Source organism: Prinia subflava, assembly GCF_021018805.1.
Source record: "Prinia subflava isolate CZ2003 ecotype Zambia chromosome W unlocalized genomic scaffold, Cam_Psub_1.2 scaffold_31_NEW, whole genome shotgun sequence".
NCBI lineage: Eukaryota > Metazoa > Chordata > Aves > Passeriformes > Cisticolidae > Prinia > Prinia subflava.
In genome coordinates, this window is record NW_026960608.1 from 1969267 (window position 1) to 1987692 (window position 18426).

General features: G+C 45.3%; 1 protein-coding gene across 2 annotated transcripts; it reads left to right on the plus strand.

The window, feature by feature from the left end:
• The first annotated feature begins 2656 nt into the window (after positions 1–2656).
• On the plus strand, positions 2657–15938 carry LOC134565016 (lysophosphatidic acid receptor 4-like). 2 transcript variants are annotated; one of them, XM_063424371.1, is made up of 2 exons: positions 2657–2978; positions 14271–15938. In XM_063424371.1, exon 2 carries the CDS (start codon positions 14424–14426, stop codon positions 15468–15470), a length of 1047 nt encoding a protein of 348 aa, XP_063280441.1. In that variant the 5' UTR covers positions 2657–2978; positions 14271–14423; the 3' UTR covers positions 15471–15938. The 2 variants fall into 2 exon arrangements, with proteins under 2 accessions (XP_063280441.1, XP_063280442.1); XM_063424372.1 differs by lacking the exon at positions 2657–2978 and adding an exon at positions 3506–3901.
• The last annotated feature ends 2488 nt before the right edge of the window (positions 15939–18426 follow it).

Genomic DNA, 18426 nt, shown 5'->3' on the forward strand with positions numbered 1-18426 from the left:
TTTAAGTTAAGGTGTGTGCATGTTTTAGCTAGGACAGTTAGAGTAGAATAACGGTAGCTGCCTTAAGCTAAGATTGTTTGCATTCTTTCTCATACTGAATGCCATTAGAAATGCACCTGCAACTGTAAACTATCTGACACTGTATAAAACCAGCCATTTTGAGAATAAAGGGGAGAAAGTATGTTTTAACCATATTGGTTGTATCGTGCATTGCTCTGTTCCGGCTTCCATACAGAGACCCTGGGTTCAAGAGATCAGAAGCTCTGTTGGTGGTAGATGGAATAGCATGGATGTCCCAGCAGGGCAGGGGCAGTGCAGGGCCACAGAGCAGTGGAAAGCCTCAAAGCAGTGCTGAAGAAGCCGCACCGGCAAGACAGGGCCGGCCCAGCAGGGCAGGAGGAAGCGAGCTCAGAGTTCCGGCACACACAAGCAGATGGTGGTAGATTTTCCAAGACCGGACGGGGTGGTAACAGCGAACTCCTCCTGCAGCAAGCAGCATCCTGGCTGTTCTCTCTCCGATGCTCAGAGCAAGAGAGTGAAGCTGTCCCCAGCCCTGTCCTTTACCTGCCCTAAAACTCGTGGTATTTTCTTCCCCCCCCCCCCCCCCCCCCCCCCCGTGGGAAACTCCCAAAGACCCAAAGAAGTGTAGCCAGGTGCTATAACTCCTCCCCTCTGGCCCCTTTGTTCTGCTTAAGTACCTACAAGTACCCAGTAGTTAGTTTCCTAGCAACTTATGGGAAAAATTCTATAAGTAAAAAAGAAACAAATCTAACCTCCAATATATGCTCATTTTCCAGGCAAAATTATCCCATTAAATTCAGATGTTCCTGCCTGGCTGGAATCAATGGGAATTGCACATCCCAGTTGCAAAGCCACTCCAGCACTGACATAACCAGAGACAGCCCAGAAGTGTCATTTCCATGGGGTTTCTGTGCACAGGCAGCAAATTCTGCAAAGAGGGGGTAAAAGTTCTGCTTCAAAACATTGTGCCTTCTCAGCAGACACGCTTTCCAATAACAGTCCAGTTCCCCTTGTTTTCCAAAATAATTCCAGATTATTGATGTCCTGCCAATGTTTTAACAAGGAGAGTTCACTAAATCCCAACCTCTCCCAAGTCTAGGACGAACACCATGGGATCAGGGTGGGGACACCAAATGGGTTGTGCAGAGATGAAGAGCCCAGGAATATGTTCCTTGTTTTTCCATTTTAAAGCAAACACTTTTCTGTAACTGGAACCAAGAAGAGAGGCAGTCTCCTCCTTTCTTCACGTTTGGCAAATATACCTCTCTTAAGGGCACTGTGTTGGAAATGTTTGTACTAATGTTTAATAATTAATATTAAAAAAATACACAGAGTGGGTTTATAGCACAACATTTGGCCTATTTAGGAGGAGAAGGATAAAGGCATCCACATATTCCTTTGAGTGCCTTGGAGGGCAGCAGGAATATATTGCTCTGGGGATGTTTTCTTTCTCATCAATACCAAAAATTTTATGTTCCATAGGGAAAAAGTTGGAATTTTATGTTTTTTGTGTGATCTCTACAGGTTAGAGAACAGCATTATGGCTCAACCTACAGATTGCACTTTCCCAGCTTCTAGTTTCAGCTGTAGCAGAAAAAATGCTCCTTATAAAAGAAAAAAATCCTAAACCAAGTGGTGACTGAATAATCTGCTCACTACAACTTCTGGATTTAATGGCAACCACGGACAGATACAAAGCTAGAATCACTATGGTGGTTTAGAAGGATGAATTCCACAAAGGGGATAAATCCCATTCCCAATTCCCTGTAACATTTTAAGGAATTGTTCTCCCAGCCCTTGAAGTTCCCAACAGGTGAAGACTTTTGTCAGGAGAGTTTAAGTAAACCAGTAACTCTGGAGAGAAAGCAAACATCCCAGCCAGGCACAGCTGCCTGGGTCCGTTCCAGCAGCAGCAAAGTTGGCACAATCACCACATTCTGCCTAAGTTCTGTAAGAGGCACAGAAGCTTTGGGTTAAGATTTATTCTGTATTTAATCTTTAAGGATCTGTCAGCCTCCTCTCTAATGGGTTTGCCCAGCCCGGGCAGTTTTGAAGCTCAGACTCAAAATGTTCATCTTCGAAAAGGTTTCAGTGAGCTCATCCTAATCTGTATAACACTCAGCTCCTGACATCCTTCTTTCCCTAAAAAAAGCTAAAAAAAGCTAAAAAGATTGCAGTGATGTTGGTCAATGGGTTCCCACTGAGAGCTCTCACCCTCGCATGAGAATGATGAAAAGCAGCTGCATCTCCCCAAGGATCAGCATTTCCATGCAGCCCTCTGAAAATGCCCACAAGCTATGAAACTGGGTTTCTGTATAAATTTACTGGTGATACTGGTGGGTTTTCCATCCTGAGCCTTCTGCCAGTCCCACACTCAGTGACAGCGATGCCTTTGACCACGCCGCCACCATTCCCCCACATTTTCTGCCTCTATTTTTACTAAACAAATAAAATGGACCTTTGCCCATCGGGAGCAGGAAACATCTGCACCGCCACCATTCTCACTCCAAATCCACGCTCCTGATTTTGTGTTTCGTTAAACCGAGAGCTCGCAGAGGCTTGAGGCTGAGCAGCCTGGAGATGCTGGGCTGCTACATGAGATATTCAGGAAGTTATTTGCATGGAGGGGATAAAAGCCTGTGTCAGCAGCCGGGTGCGCTGCAGAGGCGACTCAGCCACGGTGGCCACCAGCCCAAGGAATTACATCCATCCCAGCTTCACAATGAGTTGACTGGCCTTGGCTGCCTGTGGGAAGAGCCAAGGAGAGCGGAGGAAGAGGAGAGACAAACACAATGCGAGCGAGACGCGTTAGGGGGGAGGCTGGGCTTTAGCAGCAGCCCCGGCATTTCAGCCCTATGGAAGCAGAGAGGGCTGAAAAGGGAATAAAATGAACCATCCGCTGCTTTGCTGCTGCTGCCAGAAGAGCCTCGTCCCTACCTGAAGGGCTGATATCGAAGGTAAGAGGGGAAAAGAACCAGTTTTTAGGCAAAAGGCAGATTCATCGCGCGGCTCTCGGGGGCAGCCATGCTTCTCTGAGTATTTGTACTTATGGCCCTGGAAAAGGAAAGCTGACTGGTTTTCCAGCAGGAATCCAGTGCTTTTAGGGCAAGAGCTCAGACTGTTGCAGTCAGCTCCTCTGAGAAGATTTAAAACAAAACAACAACTCCCAGCCTAACAAACAGCCCATTTCTAAATCTGCCTAGGAAGATATTTGATATTTTATTTTCACGGCAAACCTTGCAGCTTCCTAATCTTACCCAGCGCTTTCCCGATTCTCAGCTCCCCCCTCTGCTCCTCACTTTTTTTAATTGGAAGGCAAAACAATTACGGCCGCGGGAAGGAAAATCTGAGCTTTGAGGAGGTTTTCCCTGCTCGTTCCCATTGGGCACGGTCTCCCAGGCTGGGTCCCCCGCCTAATTGCTCAGGAAATCTGCGTTGCTCATTGTCGGGCTGTCCTTAAGCTGCTAATTCCGAACTGGGAGAGGCTCTGGAAGGGAATCCATGGAAAGAACCCCGCGAGGGGGACCCGGCGGAGACCCGGGGCGGGCTCCAGCAGTAATAACACATCCCTGCCAAATGGAAAGCGTTTCCTATGGAGACCCCCAGGAGCTCCCCCTGCCCACAGCCCCTGCCCAGACATTGAGCCCATTCTTGCGTCCCGTTTTCCCAAGACACGATGGCAGCACGATCCCGCTCGAAACAAAGGCCGGGCAGCTGCCACCCAGCGCGGAGTTTGAGGATGAGCGGCTGAACTTGGACAAAGTGGGATTTTCCACGTGGGAATAACGCGGTTCGTGTCCCAGGGACACAAAGGATCGCTGAGGGCTGTCAGGGAGGGATCCCGTGGAAGCACCAAGCCGTGGGAATGGTGGCGGTCCCGGTAAGTTTCCCCCTTCCCGAGGTAGGGAAAACGGCCAGATTTCATGGCAGCTATGGGTGGGTGTTCTGGAGGCTAAAGGCTCGGATGGATATGGGGCATGAATCCAGCCGGGTTTCACTGGAGATCAGCGGTGTTTTCCCTACGCTGGCAACTCCCCCTGCTCCTGCTCCTGTTCCAGCCCTGCCATGGCTGGGGCTGCTTAAAGGGAGGAAGATGAGCTCCAAACTTTGGGAAAGTAATTACTGTGTGAGCTACTCCTCCAGATTGCATGGAAATGGTTCCAACTCCCACCGTAATTCTCCATTCCCATCGAGATTCTCGTTGTGGCACCGCAGGTGACAAGTTTAGGGCTTTTCTGTCCTTTTGTTTGTTGTGTGTTTGTGGAAAAGATCCCTCGGTTACAGCTTTTTTTTGTACTTGAAGTCAGTGTCATAAAGACACTTTAGGCTTAAAATGGGTTGGATATAAATGTGGCATTCACCTTTGTTTAATGGAGAGCTGGTTCCCACAAACTATACAAAAATTAAGAATTAAGTTATAAATATTATACTGAAAACCTTAAAAATTTTATTTATCACTTCAGCTTCCATTCATGGCTAAAATCTACTCCTTTAAAACTGCAAAATTCAATGAGAAAAATTCAAAGACAGCTCTAAAAAGGCGGGTGTCTGAAGTAAAATGAATGATGAACAACATAATTTAAAGATTTGGCTGTTTGGAAGAGAGAGGATTTAACACAATATAAGCACATGGCAGAAAAATTTGCAGGAAAAGTTTGGAGGTTTTAATGACATTCCCAAATCATTGTTTGAGAGGAGACAATTGTGTGTGGTTTTTGTATTGCTGCCCTATAGGAATAGAACAGTCAAATCCAGAGGATGGGAAGTGCAAAGTTCACAGCTCAGTGATAAGGACATTCCCCCCCTTGTAGTACTTTTCCATCTTCTTGCCCTTAGGAGCATTCCCTAAAAACAAAACAGTCCGGAAACCCTGGTACTTTGGGGGGTTCAAAGCCTCTGCATTTTAAAAGAAAGTCCTGAAACACATAGGAGGGAGGAAGGGAGTGGGAGAGGAGGCGGAACAAACATTTCACTGGAATCCTTTGAGGCTAAATATGAGAATCCTCCTCAACTGATAAAAATCGATGTTATCCAAATTCCAGGGTCAGGAGCTCAGCTCCACACAGACAAACACAACAAATGCCCCAGTCCCTATTCACCTTCATTTAGGGCATTGCAATGAGGCACAAAACTGCAAAGCTGCACCTGGGGTTGCTGAGGAGCAGGGATGGAAACATTCCCTGGGCAGGGAGAGGATGCTCTCCCAGCTGGAAGATGGATCAGTCTTCCAGCGGTGACTTCATGGCTGGAGCACAAGAGCAGGAATTAAAACAGTTTTATCTAGAGCTTGGGCCAGATCCTGGGGATAGGGTGCGCTGTTGGAGGGGATGTGGCAATTTTGGATTCTGTCATTGTGGCACTTGGAGCCTTCTTGGGTGGATGCCATGTCCATGATCTATCCGTGCCAGCTGCTTCTCACCCTGCTTAGAGCATATTTGGGATTTGGGGCTCTATTTCCCAATGTCTGAGTGTTACTGGTCAGGGCTGTGTGGCTGGAGTGGCATTCCCAGCCTGCCGGTACTCCAGGATCCCAAAGGAGCCGGCAGGGAGCTGTCTCCACGGGCTGGGCTGGGTGGGGATGGCTCCTGGAGCACTCAGTCACCCTCAGCAGATCTTTCCAGGTCAAGTGTGCGTGCAGAGCCTCACTCTGCTCCTCCACACCTTACTCCTCCTCCCTAAATAAGGATCTGATTTAGTCCCAGGGAAGGGGAGCCACTACTTTCCACAGAAGGGAAATTCCCTGAAAAGAGGAGCTCTTTATTCCCAGAGCAGACAGTGGCTCTGCAAGGCTTCATCCTGCACCAGCTCCCAGTTCAGCCCCATAAAAGGGGTAAAGATCCACCGTGCTCCATAGCCAGACCAGCCTGAGAGGACCCTGGCTGCAGGAAAATTTGCTGGATTTGTTTGTAATGGGTTTGGTTGGTAGAAAAAGGAAGATCTCTATTTTGGCAAGTGAAATTAAGGGACATTCATCAGCCCCTGAGACCTGAGACAAAGGTGTGTTCTGGCAGCAGAGCAGATCCTTTCTCTGCTCAAAACATGAGCTCATCAGGCTGTGAGACACTGTGATGCTGGAAATACACAGCCACAACAGACCTCTGCTTTTCCTCTAATAATCCTGTTATAAATATGAGCCAATCTTAATTAATAAAATAATTTTTATTAATTGAAGAATTACAGATCAAAAATTTTGGGCAAACCAGCAATCGAAAGTGCAGTGCCGACAAACCAGGATCGGACAAACCAGGATCGACACTGGGTGAACCAGTCACAGCCCCTAGTGTGCTGTAACCCCCTGGTTCATGAATTGGCCCCTTTCGGGGATCGTGCTTTATACAGTTTATTTTGCCCGCGGCAAAGGATTTCCTCACAGTTCTTTGTTTTTTGGGGTGGTTATTCAAATGCATCTCGGTCCTCCGGCCTGCTGAAAAGGGGCTTCCTCTCGAAGGGAGGAGTGTTAATTTCTCTCCTCCAGTGTGTGAATGGAAAATGAAGTTCTGAATGAACAGGCATCCTCCTCTGATGATATCTATGATGATAGCAGGGGATTGATCTCTATCTTGATGTGTCTTCTATTCTGATGTCAATGGCATAGTACTGGTCCTCTGCAAGGCATTGTCGTTTTTGAATAGCAGTTCCAGGCTGTCGCCAGACCTGAGATTGGCTGGTTTTGTGCCTAGCCTGCTGGCAAGTCATTTTACAGAACATATTTACAGTTTATATGCATCAAAACACAAATTAATATACAATATTTATTACAATCCCATTTTCCTTTCTTGAACCTGCAGACAACTCACCTTCTTCCTCCCCAGCATGTTTTACAGATGTATATAACCATATTTAGCAGGAAAAGCAGCATCCAGCCCTTGCATGATGCCAAAATGTCATTGCCTTGCCCTCATCTCATCATTAGAAATCTGATTTTTAAGAAGCTTCCCTGCTGAAGCATTGCTGGCTAGCTGAGATTGGATATTTCTGCATTGTGGGGTAATTTCTTAGTTGTTTTAACACTTTACAGAAAAAGCCACATTGGACAAGGCTTGGAGGTGGAAGGTGTCTCTGCCCATGGCAGAGATGGAACAGGATGAGCTTTAAGTTCCCTTCCAACCCAAACCATCCTGAGATTCTACAATCCTCAGAATTTCCTCTTTTCCCCTCAGGATAAAGCCATTTAAGAGAATAAAGTCCTATTAGAGCAACCCCCTGCAGTAAATAAATGCAGGGCACAGATCCCTCAATGTAATAAATGCCGAGCCAATTCCAAATTAATAAATGATTTTATTAATTTTAGAAAAATAAATGGACAGAATTTCGGGTAAGCCAACAATCAAAGAATCAGTGTCGAGTCCCGGGATCGGCACTGGGTGAACCTTAGCTACGGCCTCTATCACACCACAGCTCCCCCTGTTCACGCTTTCAGTTCCGTGAGCCCAGTTTCTATACAGTTCTTTTAGTGGGACAGAGCATTACTTCATACTTTCTTTGTCCATTCAGTTTTCCTTCATATTCATGGGGCTCCATCCTTGCCACATGGGGATTCAATAGTCCATCCGTGGGTAGATGAATATTAGGTACGACTTCTGGGAATCAGGTATTGAGATGTGTGTCCCTGATGGTCGAGTACGGCCCATCTCTGTGGTAATGGTTGGGTCATTCGCAATCCCATCTCTGGCCCATCTTCCTCGGATCCCCTCTCCTTTTCTTTTGTAAATCCATCCGGTTATTCCCCAGTTCCCAGCAAGGTCAGTCCTGAATCCGTCTACCATCCCTCCCCCCAGCCTTGTATGATTTTACCGTTTATTCCAAAGGGCATAACTTGATTTATATTATACATACTTCATAAACACAGGATATCCCACATCATTTATCACACTCAGGGTCTCAAACAAAATTGTGTCCAGCCCCATGGAAGGACTGGCCCAGCACCCACAGGAATCCAGACAGCCTGTCCAGCCAGGCCACCTTTTCAAGGTGAAATTGGTGTTTGTGCTGCTGTGTTGGCATCTTCTTGGAAAAAAAAGTCCATAATTTCTGGATAATTGGAGGAGAAAGTTCACCTCTCCCATTTCAGCAAAGGGAGTGCAGAGGATCCATTCCAATGGGATGAGGATGGGGTGACAGGAAGGCTCTATGTGGCTCAGAGGAGCTGAGGGAAGGCAACAAGGAGTCAAAAAGCCAAGGAATGGCCAAGGAACCACTGGAAATTGTGTCAGTGAAAGCAAAGAAAGGCAGCTTGTTGGGCAGGCTGCTGACTGGGAACCTTTTGGAATTGTGAGCAAATAAACCCAGGCCTGTTGTTGGGTTCCCCAGTGGCTCAGGGAAACAGGAGTCTCTTATTTTTTATGTTGGGTTTTTTTTTCTTAGCCACACTTTTTAATGAACCAGAGCGACATCAAGGACACAGCAACCTCTACCACAAACATTATTCCTGGGTGAAAACAACCTGGTCAGACAGGGTAACTTTGCTTTTCAGCACTTCATCAGCTTTTCTTTGCATCTAAATCTTCTCTGTTGAATCCAGCACTGCCATTATCCAACAATCCTCCCTCAGCGCCAGACCTGGGGATCCAAACAAGCAGCATTCCCACACTCCCCCAGCACCAAAGGCTGAGCAAAAAGCCGCTCTTACAAGTGTTAAATAACGCAAACTTCGCCGAGAAGTTTGGAGTGAATCCCATCGTTTCCTGGCTGTGGCCCAGCCCCTCTGGAGGCTGCAGGGGATAGGGAAAGGCAGAGCATACCAGGGGTTAAAGGGTGATGTAAATGGAGAGAGACATTCTCAGGGCAAACAAAAGGAGAGTCATGCCCTGATGATCAGTGGCTGAATATGGGGTAAGGCAGTTCTCGATTCCTTTCTGAAGGAAACATTTTAATTAGCTCAATCCAAAACAGATACAGCCCAGAGAAGGCACCACGAGCAGGAAATGCTTTGTAAGTCTCAGAGGACAGTGAGGAGACAACGGTGGTGCTGAGCAATTAAAAACGAACAAACAGAAAAATACAAGGGAAGAAAAAAGGAGAGTGCCTTTAGGATTCAGGCTGAGAAGCTCAGGTTTCCTTCCCTGCTCCATCCTGGAGAATTCAATTTGGGTCCTGCTGCAGTTCATGCACAACAGAAAGGAGCTGTTGAGCCTGGAGGGGGTGTGAGTGTCCCCAAGGGCTAAAGCCAGCTCAGACCAGGGAACAAAAGCAGCCGGTGGCTCCCACCTCATCCCAGCACATCCCTGGGCTCACTCCTGGCTGAGTGAGAGGCAATGCTTCCTCGAGCGGCCCCATGTTTTGGGTTTTTCTCTGACAGGATTTGAAAGCAGCTTCTGAAACCCGACTGAAGCGAGTAACTCTCAACCCAACCTTCCCACGGGTACAGGAGGCATCGCACCTGCAGCCAGGGCTGGGGAATGTCAGGTCCGGTGACACTGAGCACAATAAGTGTCAAAGCCATGAATAAGAGCCTACCTGCCCTGTTTTTTAGGCTAATCACCTGCAAACATCCCCTTTCCCCGGCATACCGGCTGGGCATTCACTCTGATAAACGGGGCAAGAATGGCCCTTTGAAGCTCCAAAAACCTCCATGGACTTCAAAGTCCCACTTCTGTCTGCTCCTTTCCTGCTGTTCTCCAATACATCATTTAGGATTAGGAAATGAAAGAGATTAAAGCCTTTTTCCTTCCCAGCACTTCGGATTGTCAATGGAGCTTTGTTTACAGGCAGCTGCTCCATTTCCCACCCTCTAATCCCAGCCTTTCCTTGCTCCTACCGCACCTGGGAAGACAACAGGCGAAGGTTCCTGGAATCTGCGAGAAGCTGCAGGGAGGATGGAACACTCACAGACACTCAGTGAGCTGAGCCAACCCCAAAATTGATCTCTCAAGCTATTTCCCATCTCTACACCTTTCTCTGGAGAAGCCAGATCCAGCATCACCTACTCCAGCTGGTCCAGCTTTCCATAAACCCACACTGCTGGCACTGGGAAAACAGAAGCAGCATGGCTGTGCAGCACCAGCTCCTGCTCTGGCAGCCTCCAACAGGGAAAAATCAGCCACCAGATTGCCCCAAACTGGAGGTTGGTCCTTAAAGCTGCTGCCAGTTCACACTCTCAGAGTTCTCTGTGAACAAAACTAAATTTTAATGAAAAAAGAAAGTAGAAGTAAGTGGAAATTCCATTGCAGGAACTGAGATGTTTAGTTTTTCAGGTAGAAATTTTTTTTTTTTTTAAATATATAATAGTTTTGATTTTATCTATTCAAACAATTGTGGTTTAATCTTATTTTATCTATAGTCACCAGTCTGAAAGAACCCAAGTCCTACAGACTTACACAGAATTATCATCTCTGCAAAAATCTGCCAAAACCCCAAACATCTCCCCACACAAACCCCTTATTTGAGCCTTCTGCCTAATTAAAGTAGAACAAAGGAAGGAAATAAACCCCAGGAAGTTGCAGAACTGAGTTTTTTGTAAAGCTGTAACCCTGGGCTCCATGGTGGGAGTAAGTTACACATCCCACAGGCGTTGTAGCAATGGGGTGAGGAGCAGGGAGCTGCAAACCCTGGAGTAAATAGAATTCTTGTCAGGAGAAGGCAGAAAAAGTTCTTGCTGTGCCCCAGGAAAATCCTTATTTATTTCCAAGGCCAGGGGCTGAGACCCTATCAAAACACAAGGAGTGGTGCCATAACCTGGGACAAAACCCAGAGAAACCTCCCCAAACCCCACTGTCCTACAGGTTTTGGCTTCTCTACCTATAAACTTTTGTTTCTCAAGATTTAAGAGATAACCTGAGTACACACCATGATAATCCAGCAAAGATCCTTCAGCTTTGGGAGGTTTTCCCATCAGGGCTGTGCCAGACCTCCCAAACCCAGAGTTCAGTTGTTTAAATGAACACACAGGTTGTCCTTCACATCCAGACTGATAAAGTTCCACTCATCTGACATCTCACAGGACTAAAAGAAAATGTGGTGATGCCAAAAATTCCAGCCCCAAACTTCATGCTAGTTTTCCTGACCTCAGTTTGCTGCACATGTGGAGAATGGGATCAGTATGGAACAGGAAGAATGGGATAATGGAATGACAGGGGCTGGTTTTAAATTTGTTGTGGTTTTTTTTTTTTTTTCCTGCAGTAATTCCTGTTCTGACAAACAGTTGCTCTGGATGGAGCTGCAGTTGGGCAGTTTGGAGGTGTCTTGGGGTGCTGGGAGGAGGAAATACAAGAATTGTAAACAGGATACTCAGGCACCATGGAAAGTAACACCAAGTTTTCCTCTCTTTTCAGTCCATGGAGAATGGAATATTTCTACTATAAAAGAGTAAAGCCTAGAGCTACTCTGCTGAACCTCACTCTGAATTACAGAGTTTTGTGAGGGATGGCTGCTGGAGGTTTGCTGGTACCATACCTGCTAGGAGAGAGAATATTCTCAATTTTATCACACTTAACAGGGGGTTTATTCTGTTACATTCCCCCCCTCCTGGACTGGCCCCCAGTTTAAGTATAGGATTTAAAGCTTTGCCCTGCCTGAAATATAAAAAAAAAAAACCCTTCTTTGTCATCTTGTATTTATTTTTTAAAATATATTGCTTTACTTTTTCCCAGCAAGGCAACAGCAGTGGTGACCATGGTGTCCATGAAGAGCATCCCACTGCTTTAATCCATAGTGGAAAGGAAGGAAAGGGAATTTTACACTCGGAAAACTCAATCTGTGGATTCATCTTACAGAATTTAAAGCACATGGCTGTGTTTCAAAGCCACATGTCAGCTTGTTTAAACACCTCAGGGTTCCATAGGTAAACAAGCCAGGCTGTATTTTAAAGCCCATAAATTAACTAAATAATTGCTGGCAGGCAATTCCCAGAGATTAGACACTGGAAAAAAATGGGATTTGACCTTGGGGCTGTCAGGAGTAGAGCAGGGAGAAAACAGTCAGGTGATGGAGCATCTTTTTTCTTGTGTGAGGACTATCTGGGTCAGGCTGCTGGCAACAAGCACTTGGTCAGGAGCAAATGTGACAGTTCCAAAGGCACCTTTCAAACTTGGGTCTTGCCAAAATCCAGGCCAGGTTGGAAAGTGAGGTTTCCATTGGGCTTCCAGGCTGTGTGAGGTTTCAAAGGACACCCAATCCCTCTGTGATGTCCCCAGCAGGACCCAGAGTGAATCCTGGACTAGGAGAGTGTGGCACACCTGGGGTTCACACACCCAGGGAGTCACATTCCAGCATAAAGACAAACTCTCCTGATGCATATAACAGGGAATGTCTGCAGTGGGAGGGAGCTCTAAGCCAAGCATTTAATGCTTTAGGCTGAAGGTTAAGCCAAGGCTCAACTATTCCTGTTTGAGCTCGTGAGCTTTCCAATCCAATTTAGCTCTTGTTTAAAGGCATTTGAATTTTCAGGCAAGACCTTTCCTTTTTTCCTTCCACCACAGATCTAAGAGAGCTCAATCCCACATGACATTTTAATCCTGTCCTCACAAATTTAAATATTTAATATCATTTTTAGCTTGTTTCCCAATAAAGCTCATTTAACCATGAATTTAGTAGGAAAAACATCTCCACAGGATAGGCCTCCAAGTTCCAATGCGTCTTTTTGGATGTCCAAAGGATGAAGTCATCTGGGAAGGGAGATCTGGGCATCCTCCTTTCCTGCTATTTTGCCTGGTGCAAAGGTGAGGTGCTGCCTGCTCCCAGGGTCACAGCACCAGTTTTTGGGAAGCCTGTGGTTCTCCAGGCATTCCCAGGTGAGGAACTTGCCCCTTCCACCCGGCAAAGCCGTGGCTATCCCAGCTTTCCCAACACTTGCCATTTTACCAGCAAGGCTGACAGCTTGCATGTGAGAACTCCCAGGAGGAAAATATATGGAAAACATCTGATTTTGATAATTTGCATCCCAAATTGTCTCAAATCCACGTTTTGTTTTCCATTTTATTTGTTTATATGTTGCCATTGCAACCTTTTACACAACTCAGTGACAGGTTTGGAGCTGAAACTCCTCTGTCAGGGGATCACTCTGGAAAGGATCCCACTCTTCACAAGGGTTTTGACTCCAAATTACTCCCAGTTGTAGCTCCTAAATTTCTTAGATTACAAGGAGATTCCAAACTAGTTCATATTTGGTTGGCTGGAGTTTGTAAGAAAAAGATCTTTCCCTTCATGACCCAACTTTGCTCCACATTTCCAAGAAGAGCTGAGCTCATGATCGAACTCACAAACCCTCCTTGCTCTAACGAGGAGACTTTCCAAGGGATTATCCTCACAGGCATTCAAAATACTTAAAATAGGCAGGAGAGATGATCCAGGGCGTTCAGGAAGTACCTATCTCCAAGAAAAAACATGCTCACTTTAACTTCACATGTCTCCAAAGCTTGTTGAGTTGAGACAAAGTCTTACAAGTGTGTAGTCCATGAGATTTCCCAAATTTCACATTCCAAACCTCAACAAAGAGTAGGAATGAAAAGTAGCTGTTGGTACAGCTTAGAGAAATCTTTATTGGGAAAGTTTTATACTTGTAAAAAAATCATTTTGGAAGTAATACCATATTTGCAGACATTTTTAACCAGGGGGGAAAAGCAAACTTGGCTTTGGGAAGTGTTTTTGATAAACATTTCTGAGGTACAACAGTTTTCCACTTTGGGAAATGTGTAAGGATGCTCCTATTTTCAATTAGAAAAAAAAAGGCAAAGCAGCTCTTCATTATCATAGATTTTGGAGGTTTTAAAAATACTTTTGCATCAAACTGAGGTTGAAAATCCATAGAACTTGCCTTTGTGCACAGTTTAAAGCAAACACTACAACTTTCTGCTTTTCTCCTCCTGTTACAGGTTTAGGGGAAAATTTCAAATGTTTCATTCTGTTAAATTTCTTTCCAAATATACTGGGCCAATTCCATATCAGATTTTAAAGAAAAACCTTTCCAAGGGAAAAGTTGGGATTATCATAGAACGATTTGGGTTGGAAGGGTCCTTAAAGCCCCTCTTGTTCCAACCCCTGCCATGGACAGGGACACCTTCCATAGACCAGGTTGCTCAGAACAATCACTCTCATTCAAACAGGAGGATGAGGGAGTGATGGAAGGAAAGGCCAAATTCAGTAAATTCTATCTTCAACTGTGAAAACCCCCAATAATAGTGGAATTTGTAAAGACTCGCTTGAAAACTTATTCCTGCTCTTGTTTGCACATCCATTAATTTGGGAATTTCTCTTGCACAGCCACTTTGGGGGACTGGTTCAAGACTGATGGCAGTTCTCTCTCTCTCCTTTAGGATGAAAAGATCCATGAGGGAGATGTGGTAGGAAGGAGTCCAGCCACCTCCCTGGAATGTGTTCCTTCGGGAAGGGACAAGCTCCCTACCTTATTTTATGGATGTCACTGAAGTAGACTTTAAAGGCCTTTGGAAGCCCATCCCAGACTTGGCATGGGAAACCACAGCAACAACCATACCTGCCTGACAGATGATTCCTTCAAGTACAACCTGTATGGAGCCGTGTACAGCATGGTCTTCATCCTTGGCTTGATCACAAACTGCGCCTCCCTCTTTGTTTTCCTCTTCCGGATGAAGATGCGGAGTGAGACGGCCATTTTTATGACCAACCTGGCAGTTTCAGACTTGCTTTTTGTGTTCACTTTGCCCTTTAAGATTTTTTACAACTTCAACAAGCACTGGCCCTTTGGGGACACCCTGTGCAAGATCTCAGGCACGGCGTTCCTCACCAACATCTACGGGAGCATGTTGTTCCTCACCTGCATCAGCGTGGATCGCTTCCTGGCCATTGTGTATCCCTTCCGCTCCCGCACCATCCGCACCAGGAAGAATTCGGCTATCGTCTGCGCTGGCGTTTGGATCCTGGTCCTCAGTGGTGGAATTTCGGCCTCGCTGTTCTCCACGACCAACGTGTCCAACACCAGCACAACCTGTTTCGAAGGGTTCTCCAAAAGGATCTGGAAAACCTACCTGTCCAAGATTACCATATTTATTGAGGTGGTGGGATTCATCGTCCCTCTGCTGCTCAACCTCACATGCTCCTCGCTGGTTCTCCGGACTTTACGGAAGCCGGCTACCCTGTCCCAGATTGGGACGAACAAGGAGAAAGTGCTGAAGATGATCATTGTGCACGTGGCCATTTTCATTGTGTGCTTTGTCCCCTACAACTCCATCCTGTTCCTGTATGCACTCGTGCGCTCCCAGGCCATTGCCAACTGCTCCCTGGAGAGGTTTGCCAGGACCATGTATCCCATCACATTGTGCATTGCGACCCTCAACTGCTGCTTTGACCCCTTCATCTACTACTTCACCTCTGAGTCTTTCCAGAAGTCCTTCAACATCAAAACCCAGATCAAAATGGATTCTCTTTTCAAGACAGAGATGCCGCTCACAAAGATGACGCTGCCAGCGCTGCAGGATGAGATCAGTGACCAGGCCATCACCAACGGAAGAGATCCCACATCTGAATCCCATTTCTAGGGAGATGTTTACACAGGGAGTTATCCCCCATTAATGCTTGATTAACACCACGTGGCAAAGAGCAGTTCCAGAAAATGGGGGTTCACACGTGGGGTTAATGAAGAAAAGCTGCTGGAGGATGACAGATCCTCGCACTGGGATGGTCCCATCACATTCCACAAGTGAACACAAAGTATGAAAATCCTAATGGATCTCCCTTTGGAGGTTATGGATAGGCTACAACACGTGCATCAACTCAGGAGGGAACAGAACAGTGTCTTTAACCAGAAGATGCCAACATTTGGCATTTCCCCCTCTCAGCAGTTGACATGGGACCAGTTGGGAAACAGAAAATTTCATTTTCTTAGAGATTCCTGCCAATATTTCCACCTTCTGGAGGTGCATCCTCATATGTTAACTCGGTAACTTCCCACAATATGTATGTTTGCTTACAAAGGCATAATAAAAACTTGTCTTTTCCTTACTCCACTGCCAGAGTGTAGAGCCTGGTTATCCTAGAGACCGGAATTTATGGAGAGGTTTGAAGTGTAAATAATTTTTTAGCAATTAGGCAAAAGAGTTGCTTGGTGACAGAAATGATTTTAAGGAAAAAAGATAATTATTTCTACAGTTTTGAAATATGAAGTTTCATTTTTATCAGATTAAGCTGTCATTTAATTTATTTGATTATTTTTAATGCCACATATAGGGAGGCGTAAAGAGCTCATTAATGATCTGTTGCACCTGGGCTTTTATATCCCAGGGGATTATGTGACTATTTCTGGGAAGGGCTGGACTGTAAAGTCAGCTGGAGAAGGGCCTGAAACCCCAGAATTCTTCCAAGAGCAAAGCTCCTATACAGAAGCTGAGGTATCTGAAGGCCCAGGAGTGCTGATCCCACAGAAATATGGACAAGTGGTGTCAGAGCACCCAATAAAGGGTTGGTCTGTGATTGCTTAATGGGTTTTTAGGGCCTCAAAGTAACTCAAAAACCAATTCATTGCACTCTTTTCTAAGCTGGTTACACTAATATTGTCTTGTTTTCCAATTAATTTATTACCTTTCCTTTTATAGATCACAGAAATATATGGAAAATTAATTATTTGTATGTGTTGCATTTTACCCTCTGGTTCCTTTCTCCAGCTCTTGGCTCATGTTTGAAGCTCTACAGCCCTTCCCAGGCTGGTTCATTCTTAAGTGTAAGACACAGAAATGAGAACAATTTAATTTTTAACTAATATGAAGTTACAACTTGTTAGCTCAGCAATCTACATTACCATGGTAAAGGTACTTCTAGGACTATATTGCCAAAAAAAGAGACAAATTATTAATTGAACAGATGTTTTCCACTCAACTCTATGTTGTCTCTCTGATGAAGCCTCATGGGATACAAGAGCAACACCTCAAATGTGATCATTTTAAGCAACAGAGGTTTAAATGTGAGAAGAATTCAGCTGTAAAATGTTAATGCTTCCAAGGGAATATTTATTTAGCACTGCATTCACTTTGAATAAAGAAGTCAGTGGCTAACCAAGGTTGAGAGACCCCCAAAATTATTCTATTTCAGCCCTAAAATGTTGCTTATTGGAGAAAAGCATGTGATCAACTCATTATACACAGACCTCATGAGAGCAGCCAAAATATTCTGTTTCAGCTCTGAGTTACAGAAATCTTTACTGGAAACTTGCACACAGGACTGGCCTGGGAGGCTGTCCTGGAGATTAAACCCTCAGACAATTGAACTTTGGAGCAGAAAAATGTGAAAACAGGGAGAGATCATTGGAAAAAGTTGGTGGAATAAGGTCGATGTAGGACAAGGGACAGGCACTTACAGGGAATCTGTCAGCAGCTGGGAAAGTTTTACCTCCAGGCCAAGGGATGAGCTGGGCTTTAGGAAGGAGCAATGTTTGCCATTTAACTAGAGGTGGTGTCAGGAAGTGCTCTGTCCCTTTTCCTGCCTGTGTCCCTTTCCTGCTGGACCCAAACTCTTCACAGGGAATTTTAAAATCCATATTTCCTTTGGCTGATCACCCCATCTCAAGCCTTGCCATGAAATGTGTGTATTTCAGAGAAGTTGTTCCCATAACTTCAGATCAAAAGGCAAAGTGAGGGCTTTTCCAGGCTTCCCTACAGGCAAGGTTCTCCCCATGGAGCAAATCCTTAATCCCATGGCAGAGAGGAGGGTTGGGGAACCATCAACAGCTCTGGCATACACCAAACTCTGTGAGAAATGGGGCACCCCATCCCAAAACCCTGCCAGGAACTGGACTTAATGAGACACAAGCTGCATTTTTAGGGATGAGAGAGGGAAGGAAAAAGACCAGGAAGAATTCACTAACAAGCTTCATTTCTAGGGGTGGGAGAGAGACAGAATGAGACTGAGAAGAATTCACTAAAAAACTGAGAGTACATTTAGAACCACAGAATATCCCAAGCTGGAAGTGACCCACAAGTGTAAGAGCCTGATGAGAGATGTGGGTATGACAGGCGGCTCTTTTCCAAAATGCTGTTTATTGCAGCAGTCCTGGGTCATGAGTGACAGAGCCAAGCCTAAAAGCTGCCAGCTACAGCTTCTAGGCAAGCCTGAAGCCACTTTGGTTCTGGTTACAATGCATTATATAGTTTTCTTTGCTGAACATCTTAATACATAGAAACCAATCAGCATCATACACAATACTTTTACCATTACCTATGGCCTATCATAACTACTAATATTACCATATTATGTTACAGTTTAAGCTCAAAGTTGTTTTTCTGTTTTCTTGCAGTGGAAAATTCTTAGACTTTGTTTCTACTTGGTAAAAACATGGGTTTTTGTTTGTCTATGGTATCTTTTGCCTTTTAAGACTTATTTCTGCTTGGTAAAAACTTCTTTGTGGTCAACATATCCTTTGCTCTAGCCATAAAAGTCTCTTTCCAACTCATCTCAATCTTTGTTCAATAACAACTAACTCGGCAATCTCTAACTTAAACATCT

Bases quoted from the DNA above. Each gene is read 5' to 3' on its own strand.
- LOC134565016 (XM_063424371.1), top strand. From the start codon at position 14,424: ATGGGAAACCACAGCAACAACCATACCTGCCTGACAGATGATTCCTTC.